Source organism: Hemibagrus wyckioides, linkage group LG15 (genome assembly GCF_019097595.1).
Source record: "Hemibagrus wyckioides isolate EC202008001 linkage group LG15, SWU_Hwy_1.0, whole genome shotgun sequence".
Taxonomy (NCBI): Eukaryota; Metazoa; Chordata; class Actinopteri; order Siluriformes; family Bagridae; genus Hemibagrus; species Hemibagrus wyckioides.
In genome coordinates, this window is record NC_080724.1 from 15,027,300 (window position 1) to 15,055,103 (window position 27,804).

Sequence of the window (27,804 nt, forward strand, 5' to 3'; positions counted from 1 at the left end):
AAGACCATCTGGTTTCCACTAAACTGTAGTCAGATCTTCAGTACTACCCTTTGATGTTTTTTTTTTTCCCCCTTTCAGCTGGGTATTAGATCTTTTAAGGCTAGTCTGCTTCACACATACATGGTGTCTAAAGGGCTATAGGGAGTCATCACATGCTGGATTTTTCACAAAGTCCTGGATTTCTCTCTATGACACGTTAAGCCTTATATAGCTCTGCATCATTTGTTAAACAGAAGTCAACTTAGCGAAATCACTTTCACTTAGCGAAGTCTTTCACCAGCAAAGATGGTAGCCAGAACCCTGATTTATATACAGCATCAAGCAGCAGTGTGTGCAGTGCACCAAGCAGCAGCCACCAGTTTTTTATCGAAATTTATGTGTCAGGTTGTTGAGTAAAAGGAACGGTCCACACAGACAAATTGACTTTCGCTAGTAAGAGTGTTGCCTTTAGTTTCATCGAGGAAAATGCAGTGCAGATATACAGTCAGGTGAATGAATATCTGGAAATTAAACGATTTTTATCATTAAATGATGATTCTGAGCTGAAACTGGATGTGAGACGGCGTGATGTGAAGAACGGTGTAGGAGATGTAGCGCCCCCTTTTAAGGGACCAAATGTAATTGGACACATTAAAATAATTGTATATAAATTTTGTGAAAAATAAATAAATAAATAAATTGCCAAGCCTTTTCTTGTCAATGACTGCCTGATATCTGGAACCCATAATTATCAGCAGACACTGGGTTTCTTCCCTGGTGATGCTTAGCTAGGCCTTTCCTGCAGCTGCTTTCTGTTTCTGCTCGTTCTTGGGGGTAATTTGCCTTCAGTTTCACTTTCGGCAAGTATTCAATTGGATTCAGGTCAGGTGATTGAATCGAACCCTAAAAATCTGCATCTCCAACACACCGTGCTTTAAATAGACAGGATGCATGTTGAACTCATATGCGTTCAACTCCCAGCTACCTGATTTGCTCTTGAAGGCAGCAAAGAGTACAAAAAACTTTGAAATTTTAAAATATTAAAATACGTATGGCTATGAATTTGTATATGGTATCCTACGTTGGACAGGAATGTCTTTAGTCCACTTAAGTCCAGTATTCCCAGAATAGGCTCTGGATCTATCCTGATCCTGACCATGATAGAGGAGTTACTTAAGATGAACGAATGTACAGTGTTGTTGCAATGGGTTGTGTGAAAGGAAAGGAAAACGCTTTCATCTGTCTGTCTATTTTTCTACATATCTCTCTGTTTGCACAATGAAAACTCTGTGTGAGTGTTCAGCTGTTTGTATATGATGCCCTGTGATGGGCTGGGTGAGCCACTGCATCCCTAATCAGGATAAAGTGAAGAAAAATGAATGTGTATATATATATATATATATTCTCAATATATTCATGATTGCACTTTTGCATGGAGTTTCTATTTAGGTACCAAACCACCAGTGACATTTACGATTCCGTGTAATATAATGCTCACTGTGGGGATAATTGCTATAGTAATAGTTATTACAGTTCCAATAAAAAGACATTTTACTTTTGAGTACATCAGCATGGCAGCACTGTTCTCACTGTGAACTGGGTTATCCCTGTTCACTTTTGGAGCTGAAAAAGTGTTGGAGACTGCGTGTGAAGTCGCTCCGCTGTAAATGATAGCTCAGCATTGTTGGATATGCGTGTATGCCACTATCTTAGTGACGAATAAATGAAAACAACAGGTCCCAGTGGATGTGTCAAATGTCAGGCACCACGCATTCAAGGAGACGCCCGGTGCATGTTTCCGCACTCGATAATAGCATAATTCTTTTTCTCAGTGATTTTGAATTGCAGTCTGCAGCTGTAAATAGAACTGTTATCTTGTGACCAGACGCAGACTCTCCTGCTTCTGCTCCTCCAGCAATTCTTATTGTGTGGCTTTAAATTGCATTTCTCTCTTGATTGCTCAGTCTAATTTGTCTTTAAAAAGAATGCTGTGAATCATTCGACATGTTTCCATCGCCTGTATTTTCACCACTCCTCTTCTTTTTGTTTTGTTTTTTTTGTTCGGTTGTTATTTTTTTCCTTCCCCCAGCTACGGAGACTCTGCCTGGTATGATCAGCGTGGTAACACCCTGCAGCGAGACTGTGTACGGATGTTGTAAAGACAACAAGACTGCTGCACTGGGTGTTGAAATGGCAGGATGTCCCAGTACGTCCCACAAGTGAATTTATTTCATATTTCCCATGACAAGACCTCAGTAAGATTAAGCCTAGACATTTTAATCATTGCAACTGTTAATCATTGCAGAAGGCACAATGCCATATTTTCTTTTCCAGTAACAGTATGATGCTGAAAACTTGAATATCATTGATATTCAAAATAATAATAATAATAATAAAATGCTTTTTTAAATACACTCACACACACACATATATATATATATATATATATATATATATATATATATGTATTAAAAAAAGCATTTTGTTATTGTTTTATATATATATATATATATATATAGAGAGAGAGAGAGAGAGAGAGAGAGAGAGTGATTCGAAGCATGCAGGAAAAAATACAGAGATAAAATCCATTAATTTATTGTTATTTATTTATGTGGAAAATATAAAATAAATTATAAAGTATAAATATAGTATAAATATAAAAACAATCACAACAATTATTTTAAAAAAAATTTAAAAATCAATAAATTCTGATCTTCTTCATATCTTACGGATTGATAATTTATTTGTTTGTTTGTTTGCTTGTTTATTTCAATTGAATGTTCTGTCATGTGCAACATTATGATTTGTTGTGATAATTTATAATAACGTATAAGTAGGGCACATGCGCCAGGCTGATAGGTATTTATGTGAGTATTGTGATTGATTGTGATTAGTGATTATTCCGATTCAAATTCTAATCATTATGTTTGTTCGTTGTTTTTTTTTGTTTGTTTGTTTCTTGTTAGCTAACATTGTGTGCCTCAGTAATGACAGTGTGTATTTGTGTGCAGGTAAGTGTCACTGTAACCAGTACGGCTCGTACGGAGGCACGTGTGACCCCAGCACAGGCCAGTGCTCCTGCAAGCCCGGAGTCGGAGGTCTGAAGTGTGACCGCTGTGAGCCTGGCTTCTGGAACTTCCGTGGCATCGTGACAGAGAAAGCGAGTGGCTGTACACGTAAGCTAGCTCTCCTTTCTTCTTTCAGCGCTCTGGCTCAGTGTCACTCTCAATTTCTTTGTAGAGATTTAGATTTCTATTCGTCAGTGGAGTATCCTCGCCCCTGTTCACACTTGTTGGTCTCGGCGTGGATTGGTATTGACTGAGAAACGTTCTGCTTAAATCACTTTAGCTCTGTCGCTGTGCAAATCCAGACGCCCAAGCGTATCTCTCCAGCCTTGACAGTGATTTTTATTGACTGAGGCGTTTGAGGAGTGGAAGCTTGAAGGAAGTCTGTGCTTATGCACGGTTGACCTGTGAAGTCTGCCTTTAGAGCGGCGAGAATATTAGTGCATCAGTGCGGCTCAGTAGAGGTGGAAAACAAGCATTGATTTTGTGCAGCGTGAGGTGGTTTGTATTGTCCCACAGGTGGTCAGGGGGTTAGTCATGTGCATGTGTGTGTGTGTGTGTGTTGCTCCTCACATTCACCCTAGAGGTACATGACCGTCCAATGAACTTGCATTGCCTTCAGCCGTGGCTTTTGGTGCAGTCCAGAGGTCATGGACCAGACCTGACGTTTTTGGTGTGTGTGTGTGTTTAGTGCAATTCAATTGAGTGGCACAAGAAATCTAATAAAAACTGCTCAGCCTGTTTTATTGTTTCAACTTGTTCTTCTCTCTCTCTGTCTCTCTCTCTCTCTCTCTCTCTCTCTCTCTCTCCATGTCCTCCTCTGTCTCCATCTCTGTCTATCTCTATCTCTCTCTCTCTCTCTCTCTCTCTGTCAAATCCTCTCTCTTTTTCACTTTCCATTTCTATCTTTCTCCCTGCCTGTCTCTCTTTTACTCACACTCTGTCTATCTGTCTGTCTGTCTGTCTCTCTCTCTCTCTCTCTCTCTCTCTCACCCTCCCTTTCTCCAGCATGTAACTGTCATTCAGTGGGCTCCGTGAGGGATGACTGTGAGCAGATGACAGGCCTCTGCTCCTGTAAGACCGGTGTGAAGGGCATGAAGTGTGACGTTTGCCCCGACGGCAGCAAGATGGCCACCAATGGCTGTGACAAAGGTAAAATAAAGCTCTCCCTACACCAGCTGCTGCTGCACACACTGTCAACAGACACAATCCTGCAGGGACAGCCAGACACAAACACACACACACACATACATACACACGCATACACACACCATCTCTCATCTCTCAGCTGTACCTGACAGGTTCTGGGATTGTATTTCCTTGTGGGCTTTTAATGAGACTAAATGTCATTTGTCTAGCTGTAACGCTAAACACGCTTGCACCATTGCCGCTATTAATTGCAGAAAATCACTCATTTGATTGTCGAACACTACTACATAGGTATCGCATTGCCTTCTCCAAATCCAACCCCTCGTTTAACAAGGTGTCTTTCAAATTAGAAATCAGATACGAGTGAGGCAAATTCGTTGCACCCTGATGTGCGCCCACCGCATCAGCTCGTTTCTGTGTGTAATTAGAGTCCCACTGTCAGATATTGACAGGGCTGAAGAAGTCAGGTGCTTAATGAAGCCTGTGCTGTGAGTTGGGATGCAGCCAGATGAAAGCACTCACATGAAAGCTGAGAGGAGAGAGAGAGATTGAGATCCTTCGTGAAACCTCTCGCTGCAGTCTGAAGCTGTGACGCCGGAGCAAAGTGCACGTCCTTAATTGTCCCTAAAATGTGCTCAGGCAAACCTGCTAGTGAAAGGTGAAATTATTAGTTTGGCGGTTTGTGGTTTAGCTTGAACAACTTCCTTTATTAGATGAAACTACAGTCGTGCATACAGCATTATGAATAATAAGCTGCAAAGGCCAAGAAACCGAGGGCATTAACAGCAGGGGTGGAGTGATCCATTTAGAATAATGGATTCATCAGAAACCAGACTGCACATTTGTAGGCTTTTTTTTTCAGGATCTGAGGCTGTTAGTGTCTAGTTGTTGAGCATTTTGTTTTTTATTTTTTACTTTTTTATATTTTCAAATAAAAAAAAAAAACCTTTTCACCTAAAGTGCTGGTGCTACGTACAGTACTGTATATGTAGTGAAGTAAACATTGAAATGATTAGATGCTAAATAATGTGTGTGTGGTATATATATGAGTAGAGAGACAGACAGAGAGAGAGAGAGATCTAATAACTTGATACACACCCATTTTATACACACACTCATTTTATATATGTATGTATACACACACATACTGTATATATAAATATATATATAAAATTATATACACCGACCAGGCATATCATTATGATCACCTGCCTAATATTGTGTCGGTCCCCCTTTTGTTGCCAAAAACAGCCCTGACCCATCATGCACTGTGTATTCTGACAAATTTCTATCAGAACCATCATTAACCTCTTCAGCATTTTGAGAAACAGTAGCTCGTCTGTTAGATCGGACCACACATGCATCAATGAGCAGTGGTCATAAAGTTATGGCTAATCGCTGTATATGCATATATAGCTTTATAAACAAATTCAGTATATTCGTGTACAAATTATAGCATGTTCAATTCTGAGCATTTTTTAACTCCCAAATGTTAAAAAATGAGAAAACTGCAATTAAAATGTCATTACAACGAGAACATTGTGGACACATTGATCAATGCCTGATGTTCACTGTGTCAGGAAATCACACTTAGCTAGCAAGGTTTTAGACATTTTTACTAAACTGACTGTTTGCCCAATATGATCTATATATGATTCAAATCTTAATACAATTTCCATGGTTGGTCATTTTGGAGAAATCTCTTTGTTTCTTACGATTCATAAAGTGTGTAATAGGTAGAAAATACCAATTTGGGGCAAATCCTTTTTTTGTCACACAAGTAACATAAAAAAATGCAGTTGATTTATGGTTTGAAGATAATCTGTGTGTAAACAAACCTGCACTAATGGATCAGACTTGAGAGTGAATTCATTAATCATTTGTTCCCTTTCGAAACGGATGCCTTTGGTTTGTTGCAGCTTCCGAGTTGTTATTGTCCTGTGCCGAGCTGCAGTGCCCACATGGATCTTCATGCGTGGAGTCGAATGGACAGGCTCACTGCTCGTGTCCGTATCCTGACTGCGACCAGATGAACAAGACCAAGGTGTCCAGTGTTAACTATACAGATTACTTACAGATCATGTTTGCTTCAGCATATTAACTGTGTGTGTATGTGTATGTGTTTGTGTACAGGTCTGTGGCACAGACGGTGTGACCTACGCTGACTATTGCCAGTTAAGGACTATTGCCTGTCGACAAGACAAGGAAATTACTGTGAAGCACTTAGGCCAGTGCAAAGGTGGGACTGCTCTATAGGTTACACAGTCAGCTCATTTTCATAAACATCTACAAGCACACACACACACAAACACACATCATTCACCCCTCACCATATGTGTTATTATCCAAGTACTATTAACAGTAGTCATCTAGAATTAAAGTACTTATACAGGATAAGGTTTCAGAGCACACAGTCGTGGAAGAGACGATATCAATAGACATTTTAATAGACATTCATACAGAAGAAGCGCTTTTTGTTTTAAACATTAAAACGTTGCTTGTTAGCTAGGTAGCAGTTAACAGTACCATCCACAATGTTACGCAAGATTTCTCTCTTTTTTTTCTTCTCTCACCTTGACATGACGTTTGCTTGGTGAAGTGTTGACCGTTCATGTAAGAAAAATGCCCAGAGTGCACAGGTTTTCTGATTTATAAAACACTCCTGAGCGTAAGAAAGCAGAGGTGAATTCAGAACATCTCACAAGTAAAATGTGTTTAAAAATGAAATGCAGTGGACAAAATGTAGTGTGCTGCAATCCTCGGCCTGCTTATACCTGTCTTTTGTATATGTTTAACCAGTGATTTAACCATTTATTAGGTCAAGTGAAAAAAATAAAAGAAATGTAGAGTCACAGACAAAATCAGAGGGTTCATAGCGCAGCACAAACACATACTTAAGTGCTGATTTGAGAGTGAACACACTAAATAAAATTGATAATAGGGATGAATTTATTCTATTCATTTCTCTTAGTTATCTATTTATCTATTTTTTTTTGTGGCATATACTAATTATATGTGTCAGCAGTCTGAAAAGAGGTATTGGATTTGGAAAGTTTTAATTGAATAAATGGGAGCCATGGTTTTATTATAGGTTTATTTTATGCTCTCACCCTTACATCTCTCTCTCTCTCTCGCTCTCTCTTTATATTTCACACACATTTTTGAACACACCAACACTAATAACCTATCTAGTGTTCCTGCTCAGGCTTTCAACTGTGGTGCACCCCATAGCAAATGGTAACTAGAGCCTCATATGTGTGTGTGTGTGTGTGTGTGTAATGGGAGGATCAGGAGACTACTCACCAGATGCTTCCCTGTAGATAGAGAGATGCTGCATGGTTCCAAACCAGAGTCTTTGAATCCCCTGATAGTGGGCGACATTTTGGATGCTTGGTTTACGCCACTCATGTGTGGATTCAGGGAGGAGGTCCCAAGCACAGCGTGTGTGAGGAACAACTGTGCTGCTGCTCCTCTTCACGGCTCTTCCTCTCTCTTGTTCCTTATCTCTCTTTCTCTGACTACGAAGAGAGAGATTTCTGGAAGCGGGCCGAGGTCGGCGCGTCTCGTGCTGCTGGCAGCTTGTGAAGAGCAGAATGGCAGCTTGCGTCAGAAGCCCCTCTACAGGGACCTGCTCAGAGACAGGCACTGAAGCAGGCAGCATGTGTGACGGGTAGTGCCAGCTGCTGGCTTCTATAGCATGCCCAGGCTCCTGTGCCCAAAATCACACACAGTCGCACACACTCATCACCTGAATTGCCCACCTGCAGGAGCTCCGCATTGCTGCCATTTCGGCTTTGCACGCTCTTCTTCAGCTAGGCTCCAGCTGGTCTCACATAGCTGTGATATTGTTCATGGTTCACGGCTATATTAGATACACATTCGTCTTTATTTATTTATCCTACCACTTTTTTAACATACAGCCTTAGTTTAAGTTCAAATTCATTTTTAAAATATATTCCCTCTATATTTTAATTTTCCCCAAGTATCGACAAAGGTACAGGTGCACACTGCAGAACCCTTCTTCTATCCATCCGTCTCTCCTTTATCTTACCTTTGTTCTTTTTGTCTTTTAATCCTTCATTTTTTTCCCCCCATTCTATAAATTAGCTTTTCTAATAGCTTCCTGTCTTTTTCAGTCCCTTTAATCAGTTCTTTGTATATCCATCAGGAAATGCTAATCTACTAGATCTACCGCCAGGCTTGTAAAGCCAGCATCCCTTTTTTTTCCGAGCTCTTGGACGAAAAAGAAGGCTGCTGTCCTCTCTCAGCCGGAGGACAGAGCACCAGCAGTGGCTGTTATTAATTTCAGCCATAGCATACAGACCTCCGACTGCTCCTCAGCCCTGAGGTGGAGGGCTAAATCACGAGCTCATTTCACGTGTGACTGAGTGGGAATTAGCGCAGACTCTCTTTCCCTCTTTCTTTCTTTCTATTCTTGTTTTTTTTTTTTTCCTCCTCTCTTTGCCCAGGTCTCTCACATCCCACTGAACTTATGCCACCCTGAACAAATGACATCGATGTCATTAACAGAGCTCATAAGCCTCCCTGCAAGCTCATTGTGTGTGTGTGTGTTGTGGCGTACACCGGTTTTCTCATCACTGATGCACCGTGTGTGTGTACGGCCTGCTATGTGAGTATGTGAGTAAGTCATGCTGCTAACAGAATGAAGGAGTGCTCTTAGGTGCCCTATCAGCTCGCTTGAATGCTTGAGAAACTTTTGGCACAGTGAGCGTCCAAGTCTTGGCAGCGTTTTTTCAGCTTGCATATGGTGTCTTCACCTGTATGTTTTGTGGCAAACTGGCAGCCTATTCGCCAGCATATGGCATGGGCATCTCTCTACCTCAATAGTAGCTTTGATTTTCTACTCCCGGCCCAATCTCTATTATTTCTTTATTTTATTTATTTCTTTATTTTATTTTTTTTGCTCTCCATGCTTCTACTGCTCTCTTATTTTGTTAATCTCCATCTAATTCTGTCTCTCTCTCTCTCAGCACACCCTTCAGTGTGTGTGTGTGGGGGGGGGGGACAAAATGCCATCTTAATAACCGCCTTTCAAAGATAACGTCACATCTGAGGCAGCTAAAGATGTCGATGATTTTTTCCCCTCTTCTAATATTGTTACGTTCCTGGCGGAAAATCAAATGGAGCGTTAAACATGATTAAGCTACGCTTCCACTGAACTGCCAGTTTCAGGCCCCTTTTCAGCTGGTGAATATTGTGTGTGTGTGTGTGTGTGTGTAATGAAATCCACACATCTCCTCTGTCTGTGAGTGAACAAGAAGTGTAGGCTGGCCTTCTGAATGGCATGTGTCAATGAGGAGAAAACTGTAGTATGCCACAACACACATACACACACACACACACACACACTGACTTGTTCCACTCTCCAGACAAGCTGACAGCAGCTGTCAGATAAATGCTATTCCTGTAAGCTGTGGCGTTTCACACCTCGCCAGCTAATTACTAAAAATAGTGATGATTAGCATGCAGTTTAAGTACATGCATGGTATCACAATCTACATTAAGTGCGGTTTTATTGCTCACGAGGGACCGGAGAAGGCAGCATGCAGGATGCTCTGTTGTCACGGCTGCATGGCTCCCCTGATCCCGTGCTCTCCTTAGTCTACCATAATTCCCTTGTGCTGCACTTATTCTGTTTATCGCTTCCATTGGAGAGTACTTGTACTTTACAGAAGGCTCTCGTGTCATTTAATGGCATCATCTCAGCAGCCCCGGCGCTCTTTCTTTCCCTTTTTCTGAGTGACAGGCTGCACGCCAGACTCCTCTGCTAACGGAGTGTGTGTTGGCTTTGAAGCCAGAACTAAACCTCAAATTTCTGCCCCATTTATATCAATCATTTATCGCTAGGCTCTCGAGCTGTGTCTGATTAAAGCAAACCTACGCGAGCGCAACTCTTCACTATATATAATTCATATACTGAGATACACACACACACTCACACTCACACACACACACACATATCCTAAGTCAGGCACACTGTGCAGTCAAGTAAAAGCCAATAGTGAGCAAGCCCTTCATTATGTTCTGTTCAAGAGCACTCATCATAAAGATATTTGCACTTGCTGAATCTTTTTGTTTGTGAAAGCATTTCAATATGTTATTTTCTTTTATTTGTTTTTCGCAACACCGTGTCTGCTTCTAACCACTCTTTCCAGAGTATGCATAATAGACTGAATGCTTTAATTAAACTGCAGTATTCCACAGTGCCAGAAGGAGTGCTGTTGAGTGGGTTGACTGCAAACACGTAAGACCACTGTGTTCTCACCTGTCCAAGCGAGCTGTGCCAAAGAGGAAGACACAGCAGGGTTTGATTCAAATGGACTAAATGCTGTATATGTAAAAGCACCCGGAGTTGTCCAAAGTCCAAGCCATTTTTAGAGATGAAAAAGTTTTCCAGCCAGAATTTACAGCTGTGCCTCAAAATTGAGATGTTGGGTGTCTGCTTAATGGCTGGTTTCCACATATCCCAGCTTCCACATAACATGAAGATGCTAAATGCTAACATTTGAACCACATTTGGCTGTCAATACTCACATTGCATAACAACATCTGATCCTCATTTGCTTAGAATCAACCATATTTTCCCCAGAATCACCTTCTGTCTCGATTGTGCCAGCGAACCTACCGATTTTGACGAGATGTAGTAATTGATTTAGCGATGTAGGAAACATTTCCATAATTCTTAGTTAATAACCTGGAAACAGCAGCCAGTGTGGTATTGTCCTGTCATTGGCTGAATACGGCTAGCTTCTGGCACTCATGCTGCCTGGATGAGTTTCAAAGCTATACTGCAGAGAGTTCAGGTGTTTGGACTCAATAAAGCCTAAATAACCTAATTGAAACAGGATGCTTTTCGCAGGTGGTGCTGGATTTATTCATGTTTTTTTTTTTTTTTCATATTTACTGCCCAGCTGATTTGAATAGCAATCTTTGAGGCATTCATGATGAAGCTCAGGATTAGGATGACTCTGCAGGGAGCCATTCTGAGCAAGGGGAAAAATAAGATTAGACACAAAATGAGTGTAGGAGATCATAAGGGACCTATAGAAGCATTTCCATCTTTGCTTACCCATCAATCCATTCCTGCTTTCTCCCAGAATTACCCCCTGAGCAGGGGCACAAGCCCACTCCCTTGGCCATCACTCCACCCGCCACTCCCACTGCACCCGTCAAGGTCACCCCGACACACCATGGCCTCACCACCACCCCATCCGACTACGACGAGGAGGACGCCACAAACAATTTGGTGGAAGGTACTCCTCCAACCCTGGAGTCATCCAAGCCTTACCCCACCCACAGCCCCCCAACCACTCCTCACCATCCACCCCGCTCCCCATCACCCTCCTCCGGCTTTGAGGATTCAGGCAGTGGGGAGCCCAGTGGGGATGACGACACGGAGGGTAGCACAGTGGAAGCGAGCGGAGACGAGCCTGTCGGTAATATTGACATCTCACTACATTTTCCATAATCCTGCAGCAGAATCAATGGGGTGGTTATTATGTCAGGGTTACAGTGAACAACTAATGGAATGGAATTCTATATGTAAATATATGTTGTAATTTAGTCTTATGTAAATATGACGTATTGTTAGTTGTGATGCCCCTGCTTGAATTATTTAAAACCTTCAGCCTACCTGTTAAAAAATAAAAAAAATCAATGAACCTGTGTTTAAGATGCAGCCCAGTCATTAGCTGTCTGTACATGACTGTGGACTTTTGTGCTGCACTCAGAAATGTTGACAGAGAGCAGCATCCAGGAGCCATGGCTAAACATTTGAATGCATGAAAATTACAGCCTGTATCTGGGGGACTGCGTGTCGGCTCTCACCAACAAAGCCCGTAATCCATTTGCTGTTATTCCAGTCCTCTGTGCCTGTGAAGATTTTCAGCTTTTTTTCTTTTAAAGCCATCAATAGCTTTTTGAACCCAAGTCAGCTAATTGTGTGTTTCTGACTACCTGCACTGATGAAATCGAGAGTGACAAGCTCCAGACATCCTCTTCTCCATGTTTGTTTATCGAATAATTTGGCAATTTGTTAGTCTAATCATCTGATCATAATCTCAGCAGGAATAGATACTTCAATATCAGTTCAGTTACCAATGTAAAGACACCTCAATTCAGTGGTAGCTACAATGACAGAGCTTACAAGCTACTTTTTATGTTAATGCAGAAAATTAAAGGTTCTCCCTACATGTAACATGCAAACGGAAATAGTAAATGGAAATTTTCAACATCTCAAACAAAAAGTTTTGGATGGCCCATTGGATTGGAGCGATCTTCAACATGCAGCCTGTTGACTAGAGAACATATGCCGGGGTCACTTAATGACGCCTTCTTGCCTCCCAGAAGTCCAATAGCCCAACCATTGTGAGGGTTGATGTTCTTCCCCATGTTCCAGGAGCAGAGGCTCATAAATCTATAGGAAACGGTGGTGAATATAAGCCCAGGGCCGTTCTCCTGCTTCGCGCCAAATGTCATTTTCCACCACTCGCTCTTGCGCTGTTTCTCGCTGTCTCTCACTGCCTCACTCATGCTCACAGAGTCCTTGAACATCTCCCTGCTGACAGCTTTATGGCTTGTTCGGGTGAGAGGGAGTTGTTTTTCCTCAACCCATCAGGAGTAATCTGTGCCACATACTGTAGAACCGGCAGCTGTAGCTACCAGGCTTGAGACAGACAAGTAATTATTAGCCTTCTACCATAGTGAGCTACGTAAGCTGAAGAGGGGGAAAATATATAAATAATTTATACTTTGACCTCTATCTAATTCCTACTAGCCTTCATACTTCCTCAGATGGTTTAACGCAGATATCGGGCTGACTACTCTTTCCGAATTTTAATATCTAGCACAGTAAACTACGGCATCCGCCTCAGCTGATTTTTCACGTCCTATCCGTCAGATTCTAATCATGCCGTCAAATCGGATCTCTGACAGCCTAGCCAAGGCGCTGCAGAGATAACCGTGCACAGTTCTGCAGTAATGCATCTTCACTCTTTCAAAATGACCTTTATGCAGCAGTTTTAGCAAGTTGCTCATGAAGTCAGTATTTATGAAGGACACAGGGAAACAGGTTCCTAGCCATAAACTGCTCATGAGAAGACTGTTACGAAAGTGCTGTTATGGATGGACACATCATGTCTTCCTGCAGGTACCACTGTAGCAGCCACCACTGTTCCTACAGTTGAAGAACGTTCCTCCTGCGATAACACACCTTTTGGTTGCTGCCCCGATGGCAAGACCACTGCTAACACCCCAGAGGGAACCAACTGCCCATGTAAGTACATCTGATGCAGATAATCACACCTTCTCTGCATATCTCATCATTGTCACCACCTGATGACCACCAGATAAACTCCTTTCACTCAAATCTGGATGCAGTGTTAGATTCCTAACAAGAATGACGAGAGGCGAGAAAAACCTCAGAGGCGACAGCGAGGAACCAGAATGCATCTGATTCTCATTTTTTTATGATTACAGGAGCAGATCTTAGCAACAAATCTGCAGCATACAGTGGAGGTTAGTTCCAAGCAGTAGTAGAGCATTAGGATGAATCAGGCAGGCTTAGAAGGCACGAAGACTTTCACAGGGTTAGGAAACCAACACGCTATCACCCGGGATATAGAATGTCAAGGGTTCATATTTGTTACCAAAGCCATACTGTGCTCTGCTTATTGGATGAAAAAAAAAAAATCTAGTTGGAGGTCATAAGCCGAGAAATAAACACCGTCTCCTCTGGTGTGTGAACAGGAAAGAAAACAAACTATTTCCACACAACAGACTATAGATCACATTCAAACACCGCAAACACAGCGCACTCCACTTTCAACTTCAGCCCCATCTGTTTTATGGATATGCTCGTGGAATTACCCACAGAATCAATACTTAGTAGGTAGAAGGAGGCTGTGTGTTTGTGTATTTGGAAGCAGCAGGTCAAGGGTTAGCATTTCCCCTCATATCTATCAACATTGAGGTCTTTTAACTGCATACCATGTATCAACTACATGCCTCTGAAAGCATTAGTGAAACAGGACTGGATAATGGCTCTCCTTGGCATATCAGAGCAAAACGAGTGCATGCTATCCCCTGCCGTTTGATAGCTATGTTATTAATGCCAGTCCTGTCCAGCCTGTGCTCCTGTATGAACGGAGAGGCCTGCCAGGCTGATCAGCGATGTAACTTGGTTATGATAGATGCAGTGATGTTTAAATAATGAGATCCCACTCCTGTGGTAGTGTCAAAATAGATATTGAGTTAGGTATTAGTGTACAGAGGCTGGGTAAATGAAGTTTAACTCTGCATGGAATTAAATTTACCACACCCCTGCACTTGTAATAAAACAGGACTGTCAGTGTTAATATGCAGTACTCAGGAAATTAAAAATGATGACCTGAAATGGGATGTGGCAGGGAATTTAGCTTTTTAATTCAAGCCCACAGCACAATTTCAGTCACTGCCAAGTCTGTTAGAAACCCCTGTTCTCAAATGTTACAGATTCATAATCAGATCAATTCATTTGCAAAACCAATTTGTTCTCCCCAAACTGCCATACCCCCACCCCCACTGCATCCCCACAACCCCTCACAAAATTCCCATCAGATTTAAAGAGGTTGAAAAGGCTCTTATCATGCAGTTTGAACCAGCTTCTGTCACTCACACATCCCTGGGATTGAGAGACAATTACAGCTATCTTTCACGATAATCATAGTAGTGCTCTTCCCAGTCTGAGCCAAGCTGAAGCCCAGCAAGCATGATTGATTTGGCCAATTTGTTCAGCTGATTACGCAGTATACAGAACACTGAATCTCTCCATGCGCCCCTTCTCCTTCAAAAGCAACGCTCAGTTTATTTATTATTTATTTCCCTCAATAGTGTACAATGACTGGACCGCCCTTTTCACTTACCGCTGTCAGCTCTGCGCTGAAGTATAGTTTCAATAACCTTAGCAATGACCTCCATTAAAAGGCTCCTTCAACAAAAGCGCTAGGGCGTTATTAAATCTCTTTCATTTCAAATCTAAACTCAGTGTTGTGCATGTTGTATGTGTATGTCAGCGTTGCTGTCTAACTAATTGTTTTCTATGCAGTCCTCCATGCCTCTGCCAAGTTCTGGGACAAGACTCGGTTTGGTAAAAAAAAAAAAAAAAGAAAGAAATCAGCCCATCTTGTCCACCTCCCTGTCCATACTGTCCACTCCTTAAACCTCTCTCACTGCAGCAAGAGTCTCGGATCCAACACACACCCCTGACTAACTACAGCAGCCTCATTACTAACCTCCAGACTGGCACTGTACCAACCACCATTGTTTAATTCAGCACTAGGGTGAAGCTGTGTTTAAACCCAAGCTTATAAATATATGTCTGTCTGCTTTCCTACACAGCCACCATGCGCTTTAGTGGCGTCCTGCACCTGGATCAGGTAGATGGTCAGGAGATCTTTTACACATCAGAGTTGGATGATCCCAAGTCAGAGCTGTTTGGTGAGACAGCTCGCAGCATCGAGAACGCTGTGAGTACCACTGCATTGATTCAAGGATTACCTCCAGTGCCTTTCAAAATAATGGCTATCCATATTTATAGAATGAACCACATAGTAGAATTTTGACATGTCCCTTTGTAGTGAGTAAAGCTGACAAGCTGTTTACTTATACCAGAAGCCTAGGGGCAGTTGTTGGGCAGTCATTAAACAATAATAGAAGCCTAGAGGCAGTTTGTTGCACAGTCAATAAATATTTCTAATGTAACCATAAAAGACAAATTCAGAAATACAATTATAAGATGCATTCTGCTATTGGAGCATGAGTTAAATATTTAAGAATTTCAAACCGAAGCTATTCTTTATTTTTCTTTGTTTATGTGTGTGAAAATGCCAACATTGTTACATGCTACTACAAATTTTGTTCGTTTCTGAGAAAGGTATTACCATCTCTTGAAATGCAATGATAAAATATACAAATTTAGGGCTTCATTTGCACAGTGTTTGTGTGAAGAAATTTATCGAAACACGTACTAACAACATTTAGTTTATTCGAATGGTGTTTTTAAATAAATATGTCTGTCTGTTCAGTTTTTTGTTGTGTAGCACCTTTAAGAATTTACATTGTCGCAAGTGGAGTTTTATAGAAATGTGATAATAGATTTAGATTCAGATCTGGAATGTGCAAGCCAGAGGTGGTGACAGCTGTGAGGAGAAATTCCCCAAGATGATATGAGGAAGAAATCTTGATAGGAACCTGATTCAAAAGAAAACTCATCCTCGAGATCCATCCACGGATAGTGAGATTATAAATCGTTATTCTGCTGGGACTACACTGTACTACTTCTAGCACTATACATTTACATTCCTGGCATTTTGGCAGATGCCCTTATCCAGAGCAACTTACATTTTTTAGCTCATTTTATTCAACTGACCTATTGAGGGTTAAGGGTCTTGCTCAAGGGCTCAGCAGTGGCAGCTTGGTGGACCTAGTCCAACACCTTAACTGTTTAGCTACCACAGTATACTGTGCTTTTCTAGTATACTATAACATAGTATAACAATCCAAACAATCGAGAATAATAATAATAATAATAATAATAATAAACAAAAACACATTTTTAAACACAAAATTATCGATGATCAGAATCATTGAATATATCATCACACAAAGAATGAGTGTAACCTTCGAAACATCCTAGATATGCGCAAGTTCTCTCAGTCATGTGAGTGTGTCAGTGTGATACTAGAGTATTAACCCCAGGGAAGATGAATGATTACTCTAATGTAAAGTGCAAATGATGCAAAACAGCAGGACCAGAACCACGGATGTGCCGCAGAGTATCTGCGATCAGCGGAGCAGCTACAGTCGTACAGTCGAACAGTACAATTATATGATGATTAGCATCACTGCAATAAGCAGAATGCAACCCAGTACAAAAATGTAACATATGTCAAATGTTACAGTTAGTGATCTGGTGTACAATGATGTCCTGACACAGTGATGAATTGCCGCTGGTAAGGACGACCTCGATTCCCGTTCAGTTTAGATGAAAGAAAGATAAGTAGTGTTAAAAGAACTTTCAATATGACAATGTTTCAGGAAAAATCATTAGGATTCCAGCAGCAGCTCTTAGATAAAGGTCTACAGGTTTGTAGTAGTAAGCACTGTCATGATCAGGTCCGTGTAGTCAGAATGCTTGAACTATGCGTTTCAGCGCCCAAAACACCAGAGAGTCAAATGTTTACTGACTCAAGCTTGTGATTCATGGAGATGGAAACAAGATGCACCTACAACGTTATGCGACAGAAGCTGAACCAATCTGGACGGGAGATGTTAGTAACATGACATTTACTGCTGCTCCCGAAATGTGTTCATGTAATTACTTTTGTGCTGCCTTTAAATGTCAGTTTGTGCACCTAGTAGTACCCAGTGTGTTTTTTTTTTTCTTTTTTCTTTTACTATTACCCAGTGACACGTTTTCTCATCCTGGAAGAGAAATGTGCTCATGATAAGAAATAGACACCTTTTATTGATTGTGGGCATGTCTCATTTTCTTTTTGTTGTTATTTTTACTTCTCCGTAGCTTAATGAGTTGTTCCGCAAGTCTGAAGTACAGAAGGACTTCCAGAGTGTCCGGGTGAAAAATCTGGCTCCCAGCAACTCCATCATGGCTGTAATAGAGGCTCACTTTGACCCAGGTAATGTAGAATATAGCCTAATTCAAACTATCGAAACTATAGCTATTATTACATCCGTAGTCCTTTTATGTTATGAGATTGAATATCACAGTATCCCGTGATACGTTTTAAATTCAGTTCAGTTTTATTTGTATAGTGCTTAAGAATAAGCAGAGCAGAGTAGCATTACGGAAGCCTGCACTGAAACATTGAGAGAAAACACTGGAGCCTGACATCTTCTGCATGACACCTGATAGTGGGATTATAATTTGGATGATTAGTTAGAAGGATGTTTATCGTGAACATACTGGAACGTGAATTGGCAACTTTAGTGTTTACATTTATGCGGTTAGTCGTATTCAGAATCCAGTTACGCAGCTGTTTGAGTTGATTTTCTGGGCTTGCCATTTAGAATATGCTAATTAAATGTGTGTTGTTCCAGTCTCTCAGGATGCCAAATAATTAATTCATTTAATTATTTATTTATTTGAGTAGGAATTTTCAAGACAGACTCCACACCACCTTGTGCTTGTGCACCTTGTGCACAACAAAAATCAGGGATAGAAAATAAGGACTGATGAAAGAAATCCTTGTTTGTTTGTTTGCAGTTGTCAAATGCAGATCATTTACATGAAAAATACAGGGCCAGACTTGGCCATAAACTTTTTTTTTTTTTAGAAAGTATCTTTAGGGTATCCATGTGGGACCATCTTCAGCAGCAGAAAGTGAGTCAGGACGAGTGGAGAAACTCCAAGCAGAATTAGAGCATCGAGATAAATCATGCAGAAGCGCAGAACGAGATGAGCTGCAGCAGAAGTAGTAGAAGGACATTTTAGCGTTACTCATTTGCAACACAGACATTATATATTATTATGCTCAAGCATTTTCAGCATCCAGCGATGATTTGCAGCATCTTCTCTAATTAGATAAGCAGGAGACGATGCAGCTCAATCACAGCTACGTGTTTATATGAAACATTAACATTTAGCTTTTGATATTGAAATAGGGTGTGCAGCTCCAGTTAACTTGGTGCGCACGTATCTGTTCTTTGAAGAGGGTGGAGCTGAGCAGCGCCACAATGTTTACCCAGTGTGCACTTTGTGGTTTTAATTAAAAAATAAAATTAAATCCATCTGTTTCTATAGTGACTCGTTTTTCTTTCTCCGTCCCTTAGCTTTTTTTTTTTTTTTTAAGCTACTTGTGTGTTATTTGTGAAGTGCCTCTTATCACCGTCAGCGGTGTAGGCATCTCTTCTACTCAGAACACATCAAAAATCAGTCAGCGCTCAGTGAAAAGTGTGCCTTTGGCACATAAAAACTCTCATATGCATTAAAGGATATAGAGTATGGTGTTTTAATGTACACATTGTTTCAATTCAGCTGGAGTCTTTAGTGTCCAGCAATAATCTGTCTGTAAGGTGAATTTTTGTGATCGTTTTCCTGGGGATGATCAATTCACTTATGTCTCCTTGTGTCATTGTGTCAAGTCCTTTGTGTCCCTTTCAATACTGGGTGAGAGAAAAAAAAAAAGTCCTCCTGCATTCACCTTTTATTGGCCTCATTCAGTGTGTTTTATTCCCACACAAGAGCCTGTCATAAAGTCTACAGTCGTGGGTAACAGGGCCATCTGTGGAAGTGTTATGACAGCCCTTCATCCAACTGTCCCTGAAACGTACGCCTCTTGGAGGACGTCCTCTCCCTCGGGCCTATTACATACAAGTACTATTGCATGTCATGTATAATATTTAAAGTCTATCTATTTTGTCCTGTTTCCCTCGGGTCATGGCCTTGTGCTGCAGACACTAGATTTACAGTAGAGGATGTTGGGGACGCACTGCTAAAACAGCTAAAGACAGCTAAAGAACCTGGCATTGTAGTGAAACAGCCCGAAGAGGACTACATCCGTTTCACCAATTATGGTAAGCGTTTGATTTTTTCAAGTTATAGATTCAGGTTGGAAATGGTAATATGATAATAATAATACTCTCTCAATCTCTTTCTCTCTCGCTCAGGTCTCTCTGTCCCATTCTTCACCACTTCTGCTACTACTGTTGCCACCGCTACACCCACTATCGCTACCATTATCACCACTACTACCGGAAGCACCATGCCCCCTACTACCACCTCCATAACAACACGCCAGCCAATCACCACTAGACGGCCCTTCACCACCCGCAGAACCACCACAGCTGCCCCGATCATCAGCATCCCCCCAACAGCCCCCACCACCACTTCTCCCAGCAAAACCCCGAGGCCGTGCGACTCACAACCCTGTGGCCACGGAGGTACCTGTGAGGAGGACGGCGACGATTTCACCTGCACCTGTCCCGCTGGAAGAGGTGGAGCTGTGTGTGAGAAAGGTAAGATGCACCATCAGTACATTTCTATAAAAAATAAAAAAATATCTCAGAATTGCAACATGCAGTACATCACAGGAGTGCTTAATGAATCCTCTGCATGAAGAAAATAGTACAATCATGGCACAAAAAAATTACAGTCCTGCTGTGGCACTTAAGGATTCGGAACTCATTTCATTTTTCTCTCTCTTAGAGTAAGAATCTATCCCTCGCAGCTGCAACAGATTATAATTGACACTAATTGCTGTAATGAGCATTAGCTTGTGAAAAAATTGCTGTGCGCTGGAAAAAAAAATTGACGGTTTGTATGCGGTGCTGATATCTCCCAGTGATCAGTCAGTCCATTAATGAGTGATGAAGAAAGAAGACTTCATCAGCAAGCCATTCTCTCAAGACAAAGGTGCTGATGATAAATGCCAGATCACAGAGAAACTCAGTCTCGAATGCTCAAGGGTAAACTCTGAGTCCTCCCAAGAGATTACAGAGCAACTGTCATTGAAATAATTACTGTCTTAGCATCTCTTTCTTCACATATGCATATTGCCAATCATGGTAGCTAAAGAGAAGCAGCACTTAGGAGTTGTATATCAAAAGGTGACCAAGAAATTTTTTTTTCTCTTACTTTATCAGCAGCGAACAGGCCAGTGAAGTCCAGGAGTCCTGCTGGAGACACTGATAACCTGGTTTATCTAACCTCTACTCTCTCTCTTCCTCAGTGATAAAATATTACATCCCATCCTTCAGTGGCAAATCGTACCTGGCCTTCCCGACCATGAAAGCCTACCACACTGTGCGTATTGCCATGGAGTTCAGAGCCTCCGACACGACAGGTATACTCCTCTACAACGGCCAGGAAGGCAAGAAGGACTTCCTCTCTTTGGCTTTGGTGGAAGGAAAGGTGACGCTCAGGTACAAAAAGGATCAGTCTGAATGAAAATATAAAAACCTGCATTAAAATAGAGCAGAGCAATTGAGGTCTGAATGCGTATAAGGAATATGAACAGTCCTATTCATAAGCTTAAGGTTCTAAATGGGCAAATAATCGCTATCAGGGCGGAGAAACGGCGCCTACCAGAAGCATATTATGTATTACCTTCTCATTCCCAGTAGCCTGGCGGACAAGCAGGTTCAGTAGGCAGTTCATCGAACAAAGTGAGAAAAATAAAGTCTACACTGTATTGACTTTCGCAGAAGAAACTGTTTCGTTTGATATGTTTGTTTAAACCCACACACTCCAATTGCTTCATATATTTCTCAGTGGAGCACAGCATCTCAGCGCTGCATCGCACGTAATATTCTTCTTCGAATCCTGACGCTGATGCTGCACTACACACACGCACCATGGATGCTGTCTGGCTCTTGGGAGGAACTACTTTTACTAGTTGTATTAATTAGCTTGATCAGATGACAGACATTGGAATTGGATGAATGAAATTCTGACTAATCTGAGTACAGCGTAGTGCTGCACTACAAAAAAAAAAAACTCTAACACTAATGCTAGTCATCTCACATTGAGACAAGTCAATAATGTCTTTATGTGGAATGGGGGAGAAGGGGGGGTGGGTCAGTTCCTCCAGGTACTCCTGTTTTCATCCCTGGGCAAACTAATGAGAATACTAATGACGATACAAAGACTTGCTTTAGCTGCAGCTTTATTTTTTCTGAAAGAAATTGCATGCAAGCTCATGCTTTAACTTTTAAACTCAATACAGTAAAGACACATAAAGTAGTTTCTATCTGTGATAGTTGCACTTGTCTTGTGCATGTGAATAGAAGAGGCTTTGACATTACATAACGCATATCATCTTGACCCAAGTTCCTCTGAATATTGCCGAATTTGCTCGATTTGGTGACAATTGCAAAAATCGGACAGAAATCCGAATGTAATGCATTATATTCTGACTTCTGGTTGTTACAGTATATTATTAATGAGGTCCTCTGAATCTGTACAGTCGTTACTCTGACATTTTGGACTGTATGTAACAGGCCATGTAAATATTGAGATTCTCTCAAAAACAAATCTCCTCTCTCAGGTTCAACACAGGCTCTGGAACTTGCTCGGTGGTCAGCAGTGTCACAGTGAAACCTGGTCACTGGCATCACTTAGTGGTAATCCGTAACAGACGTAATGGTTCACTCAGTGTGGATAATGAGACGCCGGTCGAGGGCCAGAGCCCAGCAGGCACTGACGGACTCAACCTGGACACTCATCTTTTCATTGGCGGGGTTCCTGAAGAGATAATCCTAGAGTAAGACGTTTTGTTTTATTTATTTTCCACATATTAAAATGCAACACTGCCGTCGGAATCGACTGGGAAATGAACGAATGGGAAAAAAATGAAGGAGCTGAAGTGCAGAGTAATGTGTTGACTGGTCAAGACTCACCTGCCTTTAACTAAAAAAAGAAAAATAGTAAAAAGAAATGAGTCTCAGGCTTTGCAGCTGTCACCGACAGATAAAAAAAAATGTTTTTTCGAGAATGTTCACCCACCTTCAAGTTATCATCAGTGTTTAATTACACTGTAGTGCTCTGTAGTCTTTTCTGTGTGTATAGAAGTATGTTCATGCCAAATAATTTATGAGCTAAAGGTTAATAATGTGCTAAGTATAAGGTTTTTTTATTCCTATTCTTTTTCTTTTAGCGTGAAAGAGAGGACCTCGGTCTCTACTGGTTTGATCGGCTGTGTCCGCCTTCTAGATGTCAACAACATGGTGTACAACCTTCAGGAGAACGGGGGCAATGTTCTGTACGGCACCGCTGTTGGCGAATGCGGTAACAACCCGTGTCTGCCCAACCCCTGCAAAAACGGAGCCTCATGTCAGGTCAAAGGGGCTGAGATGTTCCACTGCAAGTGTGTTAATGGCTTCTCAGGTGAGTTTCGCATCGCTGACCTACTATTTCTCATTGTTATCCTGTTTTCCATCAGCGCATAGCTCTGACTCAGCCACCCTTCAGGATAAGGTCTCTGAGATGAATAACTGCTTTGAGACAATGGTCATTGTAAAAGGCGCTGTACAAAATAAATTGAATTGAATAGTCCGTTTTGGGTTTACGTCTGGATTGCGATCTTGAATCGTGAATCCAGAAGCGCCGATTCACACGGATGAAGGATGAAGCATGGAGGCATGTGTGGAATCAGCCAGGGTGCTTTAAAACTGATGTTTGTTTACTTTTCTTCTTTAAAGGGCACACGTAGGAAGAAGAACCCTAAGGGAAAAGATGACAGGTTGCTCACAATGGTCTGCATAAGCAGGCGTACTTTATTCCTTATAGTCTCCGATGAGTTTATAGTCCAAACATTAGCATCAGTAAGCTAAATCCGAGGGTAAAATGACATCTCAATTATATGTCCCTGAAGCAATTCCATTGTGATTATTAGAGTGTTTAATGTGTGTTTGCTTTTTGGGTTTCTCTTTGCCTTTTCTTTACAGTTACCCAGAGTAGGTAATTGGGCTGTTGGTGAGCATTGCTTCTTTGGCGTTTGAAAGCTTACAGAACTGTTACTGCTATTCCCTGGCCTTTGCCCTAGTGTGCTCTCTCAGAATGGTTACGGTCCACTAGTTCACCGCTAATAAGAGCCATGAAGAAAATGCAGCAGAGAAAAATAGCAGATAGCAAAGCACACACACACACATACACCTCCATGATCTACGACCTGAGAGATAAAACAGAGGCCTTAACCGTGATAACAGCCACCAAGCACGCGCTACATTATTCTCTTTGTTAACATCGGGAGGGGTTTTTACCCCCCCCCCCTTCACCTCACAGCTTCTCTAGTCCCAAGACATATTGGCTGCAGTAAATTGTTCTGTTGTTCTGCTCACCAAATTTATTGAACGAACGTCAGTAATTCAGATCAATATCGTACACTCGGTTTCTGTGGCGTACGATGCGGAGGTAAGGCTGAGGTGAAGAGAAATAAAAGCCCTTTTGAAGTAAGGGGATATAGAAAAGAAAGTGGCCAGGGGGATAAATACGGGGGCTAAACTTTCATGTTTTAAAGAGCAGGGGCGTGAGATGAAGGGATTTTTGCTCATGATGGAGCTTGCTGCCAGAAGGAGTTTTCATTCCAGCATGACTGCTGCCCACAGCGTGCTCTTCTCCCACCTCCAAAAAAAAATAAAAAATTTGCTGGTAGAAATAGGCTGATGAGTCGCCGACACGGGCCAGATCCACCAACCATGAGCCATTTTCATTTCTCCAGCCAAGAAAAGTGAACGAGTGGGTTTTGGTGATGCAGAGCTTAATCTGGAATTGTAATATTTCTAAATCCTATTAGAAAATGACCTCTATTACAGTGTAAATCCTCGTCCCCGCTCCAAAAAGCCAGCAATAGGATTTTGTCAGGAGCACAAGGCTAGATGAGAAAGTAACCATCTTTCTCTCTCTCCCTCTCTCTCTCTCTTTCTCTATTTTTTTTTCTTTTATGGATTTTTCTCTACAGGTCCAACTTGTGCTGATTCGCACAACCCGTGTGAGCCGAATCCATGCCACCCTTCTGCTCAGTGCCACGTGCTTCCAGAGGGAGGCTACAAATGCGAGTGCCCCATGGGCCGTGAGGGCAAGCACTGCAGAAAACGTACGGAGCTTTTTTTCTTCACGAAACCTTCACATTGATTTCATTATTGACAAAACTTCAGGTGCACACCACCGTTTGTTTGGGGGAAAATGCGGCTACAGTTTAAAGCTGCCTCTCTGATGGATGCCTGAGTGAAAGCAAGGCTTTATGTAGTCGCTGTGTAGGGCCACGTACACACACACACATAAACACACACACGTACACACACACACTCATGCCATGCATTTCCGAGACGATAGTTTTAGTAGTTTGTCCTGATCAGGGTGCTCAAATGCAATTTCTGAGGTAAATGGAGGGTGTCTGCATGTATACACCCTCCCCCTCCACACACACAGACACACACACACACACACACACACACACACTAGTCATTTAACACAGAGTATCCCTTTGACCAGGCAAGTCTTCATTAGCAAGTGATTAAAATAAATTGAGGTGAACCAAAATCAATGAGTTGAGCGCACCCATCACATAAAGTGCACTCATTTTTATCACTTAAATCAATAAGATGAGTAATTGTATCAGTCAGACGTGCATCGTGATTAATGGCGACTCAGTCAGGCAAAGTGTCTGGGGAGAAAAAGGCACAGTAGCATAAGGGACTGTTGAGTGCAGGAGTGAGTGAATACTATAGGTTGGACAGACGGAGAGACCGAATGTTTGGGGCGTGTGTGACAGTCTCTGTAGACTGTCTATAGTAAGCAAGCATGTATCTCCTGTGTGAACGCATGCTGCAGAATGATGATGATGATGATGAGATTTGATGCAACCTAAGCCAGTATTCTGAGTTTACGGTAGTTTGCTGTAAACACCAGTCCGGCGTGCCTTTTTGAAGCTTTTTACACATGCATTAGTTAACTATGGTGCCTGGGGTTGTTTACCTTAACCCTTAAAAGTCTGTGATAGTGCCTGTGAGGCATGAAATTCCAACTACAACAAGCCCAAGCAGTGTGTAAGGAAGAACTATAATCTCCCTGGAGTATTTCCATCTCCAATGTGGCAGAAATGAGCTTTCATAAGATACATGGCTTAATGGGGAAAAAATCAAGTTTGCAGATCCATTCATAGCTTCACTGTTTTGTTTGTTTGTTTTATGAACCAGCGCTTGCAGAGTTTTTTTCTTCTAGAAACTCCTAGAAGTCTGGACATTCAGCAATGGGTTTGTGTGTGTTCAATGTGTGTGTGTTGCAAACAACAATATAAAAGAACACATACTGTGTGCATACAGTAATGTGGACTGGGAAGTGTTCAGCGGTATCGAACCCAGTCACATGATTCCCCTGAATCCCCTGATCTCGTCTGCACTTGTTTATAACGTGTGTTTCAGACGATGACGATCGTTAGTTTATAGAAAACATGTGTAGCACGAGTGGCTGGGGAATGTTTTGGGGCACCGAAGACGCGAGACACCTTTTTGATCATTATAGTTGTGTTGAGTTTTCCATGTGATTAGGTAAGATGAACGCAAATGCACGAGGCCTTTGGGTACATTCACTCTCAGATTCGGACCACAGCAAACGTGCCCAATGTTAATGACTTTTAAACCTAGATCTCAGACAACAGATAAGCATGTAAGCTGTATGGGGCTCGGCCCAGCAGAGGGCACCTCAGTGCGATCGGCTCGATCCTCGTTCACCTTTCCCTGAACTCCTGTTGCTGATTCCTGTATAAAACGCTTTAACTTTCCCCTTGCTTGTAAGTTCCGTGGGGCTTTTGTGCTTCCATGTACAAGAGTCAGCAACTGTTTTAAACAATACCTAATTGGCGTTTTTAATCTTTGCATTCTGTCCTCCCACCTAAAACAATTCTTGTTGTAATCCAATACAATTAGCAGTGAAAGGCTTTAATGTGCTGAATGCACATCGAGTCTGCTCTAATTTGGAACACTAAGCTCATGCCTGTGTGTGTGTGTGTGTGTGTGTTAACATGATGTACTACCTGCCGCTAAAGCACTGTATTGTAAATGTTTCTTACTTTACAGTATCAGACAAAAAGGGGGCCTACATTCCCTACTTCAGCGGCGACTCCTACCTCGAGCTGAAGGGTCTCCATTTATACGGTCACGATCTAAGGTAATTGTTGTGTACCGTCACTGCATATTTACACACGCTTTCGACTAACAGCCGTCTGTCACTTCAGGATTACAGCAATACGATTAGTCATGATGTACATTAGCCTAATGGAATCTCTAATGGGATAATTGTATGATTTATTGACAGGCAAAAGGTCAGCATGACTGTGGTCCTGCTGGCTAATGACTCAAACGGCATGATCTTCTACAATGGCCAGAAGACAGATAGAAAGGGTGATTTCATCTCTCTTGCACTGAATGATGGCATCCTAGAGTTTCGATACGATCTGGGCAAAGGGCCAGCTGTCATTAGGTAAGCAGAGCCAGCTTTCTCACTCAGGAGCTTTCAGTGCGTATCATCTGAGTTTTATATGCAGTGAGTGATTCCTCTTCTTGTATTTGTGACATAACATTACCAGCAGCAAATTCTTGCGTTCCTCCAGCTAGAAGGTGATATTTATCTTATAGCGTCTGAATTCCATGATACCATAAGTATCTGCCAAAGAATACAATTCTGAATGTATTAATGAATGACACATTATGCTGTTAATGCATTTAGAGTTACTTTTCATGTTGTGAATGGACTATTAGACTGATTAAATTCTTCTTATCACATACATTAGGAGCTATTAACCATCATTACTTTACTGAAGTCTTTTTTTTTTCTCATAATATGTTTCTAATAAGACCAAAAAAAAACCCAGCTTCCTCTCAGCAAAAAAAAAAAAGGTATGCAAGATCCCTGTAGGAATGTCTACCAATCTTATAAAATTCCTGTATGAATTGTCTTATTTGATGAGGTATCCATAAATATAGCCATAAATATTTTTTATGGCATCCATTTGGGTTTCTCTCAAAGTCTATATGCCGATTTTTTTAAGAACCGTAAAGGTGCAGTTTTCCACAGTCATTTCCACTAAACAAATAGTAC

General features: G+C 41.6%; 1 protein-coding gene across 5 annotated transcripts in view; it reads left to right on the forward strand.

The window, feature by feature from the left end:
- The window catches only part of agrn (agrin), a 227,835-nt gene that overhangs the window by 179,864 nt on the left and 20,167 nt on the right, over window positions 1-27,804 (forward strand). For 4 of the 5 annotated variants that reach the window (XM_058409023.1, XM_058409027.1, XM_058409024.1 and 1 more), the window contains 17 exons: window positions 2,069-2,185; window positions 2,991-3,155; window positions 4,053-4,196; window positions 6,113-6,237; window positions 6,327-6,432; window positions 11,312-11,650; window positions 13,363-13,488; window positions 15,591-15,718; window positions 17,773-17,887; window positions 19,665-19,784; window positions 19,878-20,225; window positions 20,939-21,131; window positions 22,256-22,471; window positions 22,865-23,094; window positions 24,668-24,802; window positions 26,784-26,874; window positions 27,022-27,186. In XM_058409023.1, the coding sequence (XP_058265006.1) occupies window positions 2,069-2,185; window positions 2,991-3,155; window positions 4,053-4,196; window positions 6,113-6,237; window positions 6,327-6,432; window positions 11,312-11,650; window positions 13,363-13,488; window positions 15,591-15,718; window positions 17,773-17,887; window positions 19,665-19,784; window positions 19,878-20,225; window positions 20,939-21,131; window positions 22,256-22,471; window positions 22,865-23,094; window positions 24,668-24,802; window positions 26,784-26,874; window positions 27,022-27,186 (2,863 nt within the window). The remainder of the gene's footprint in view (window positions 1-2,068; window positions 2,186-2,990; window positions 3,156-4,052; window positions 4,197-6,112; window positions 6,238-6,326; window positions 6,433-11,311; window positions 11,651-13,362; window positions 13,489-15,590; window positions 15,719-17,772; window positions 17,888-19,664; window positions 19,785-19,877; window positions 20,226-20,938; window positions 21,132-22,255; window positions 22,472-22,864; window positions 23,095-24,667; window positions 24,803-26,783; window positions 26,875-27,021; window positions 27,187-27,804) is intronic. The other variant, XM_058409026.1, reaches the window with a different exon arrangement.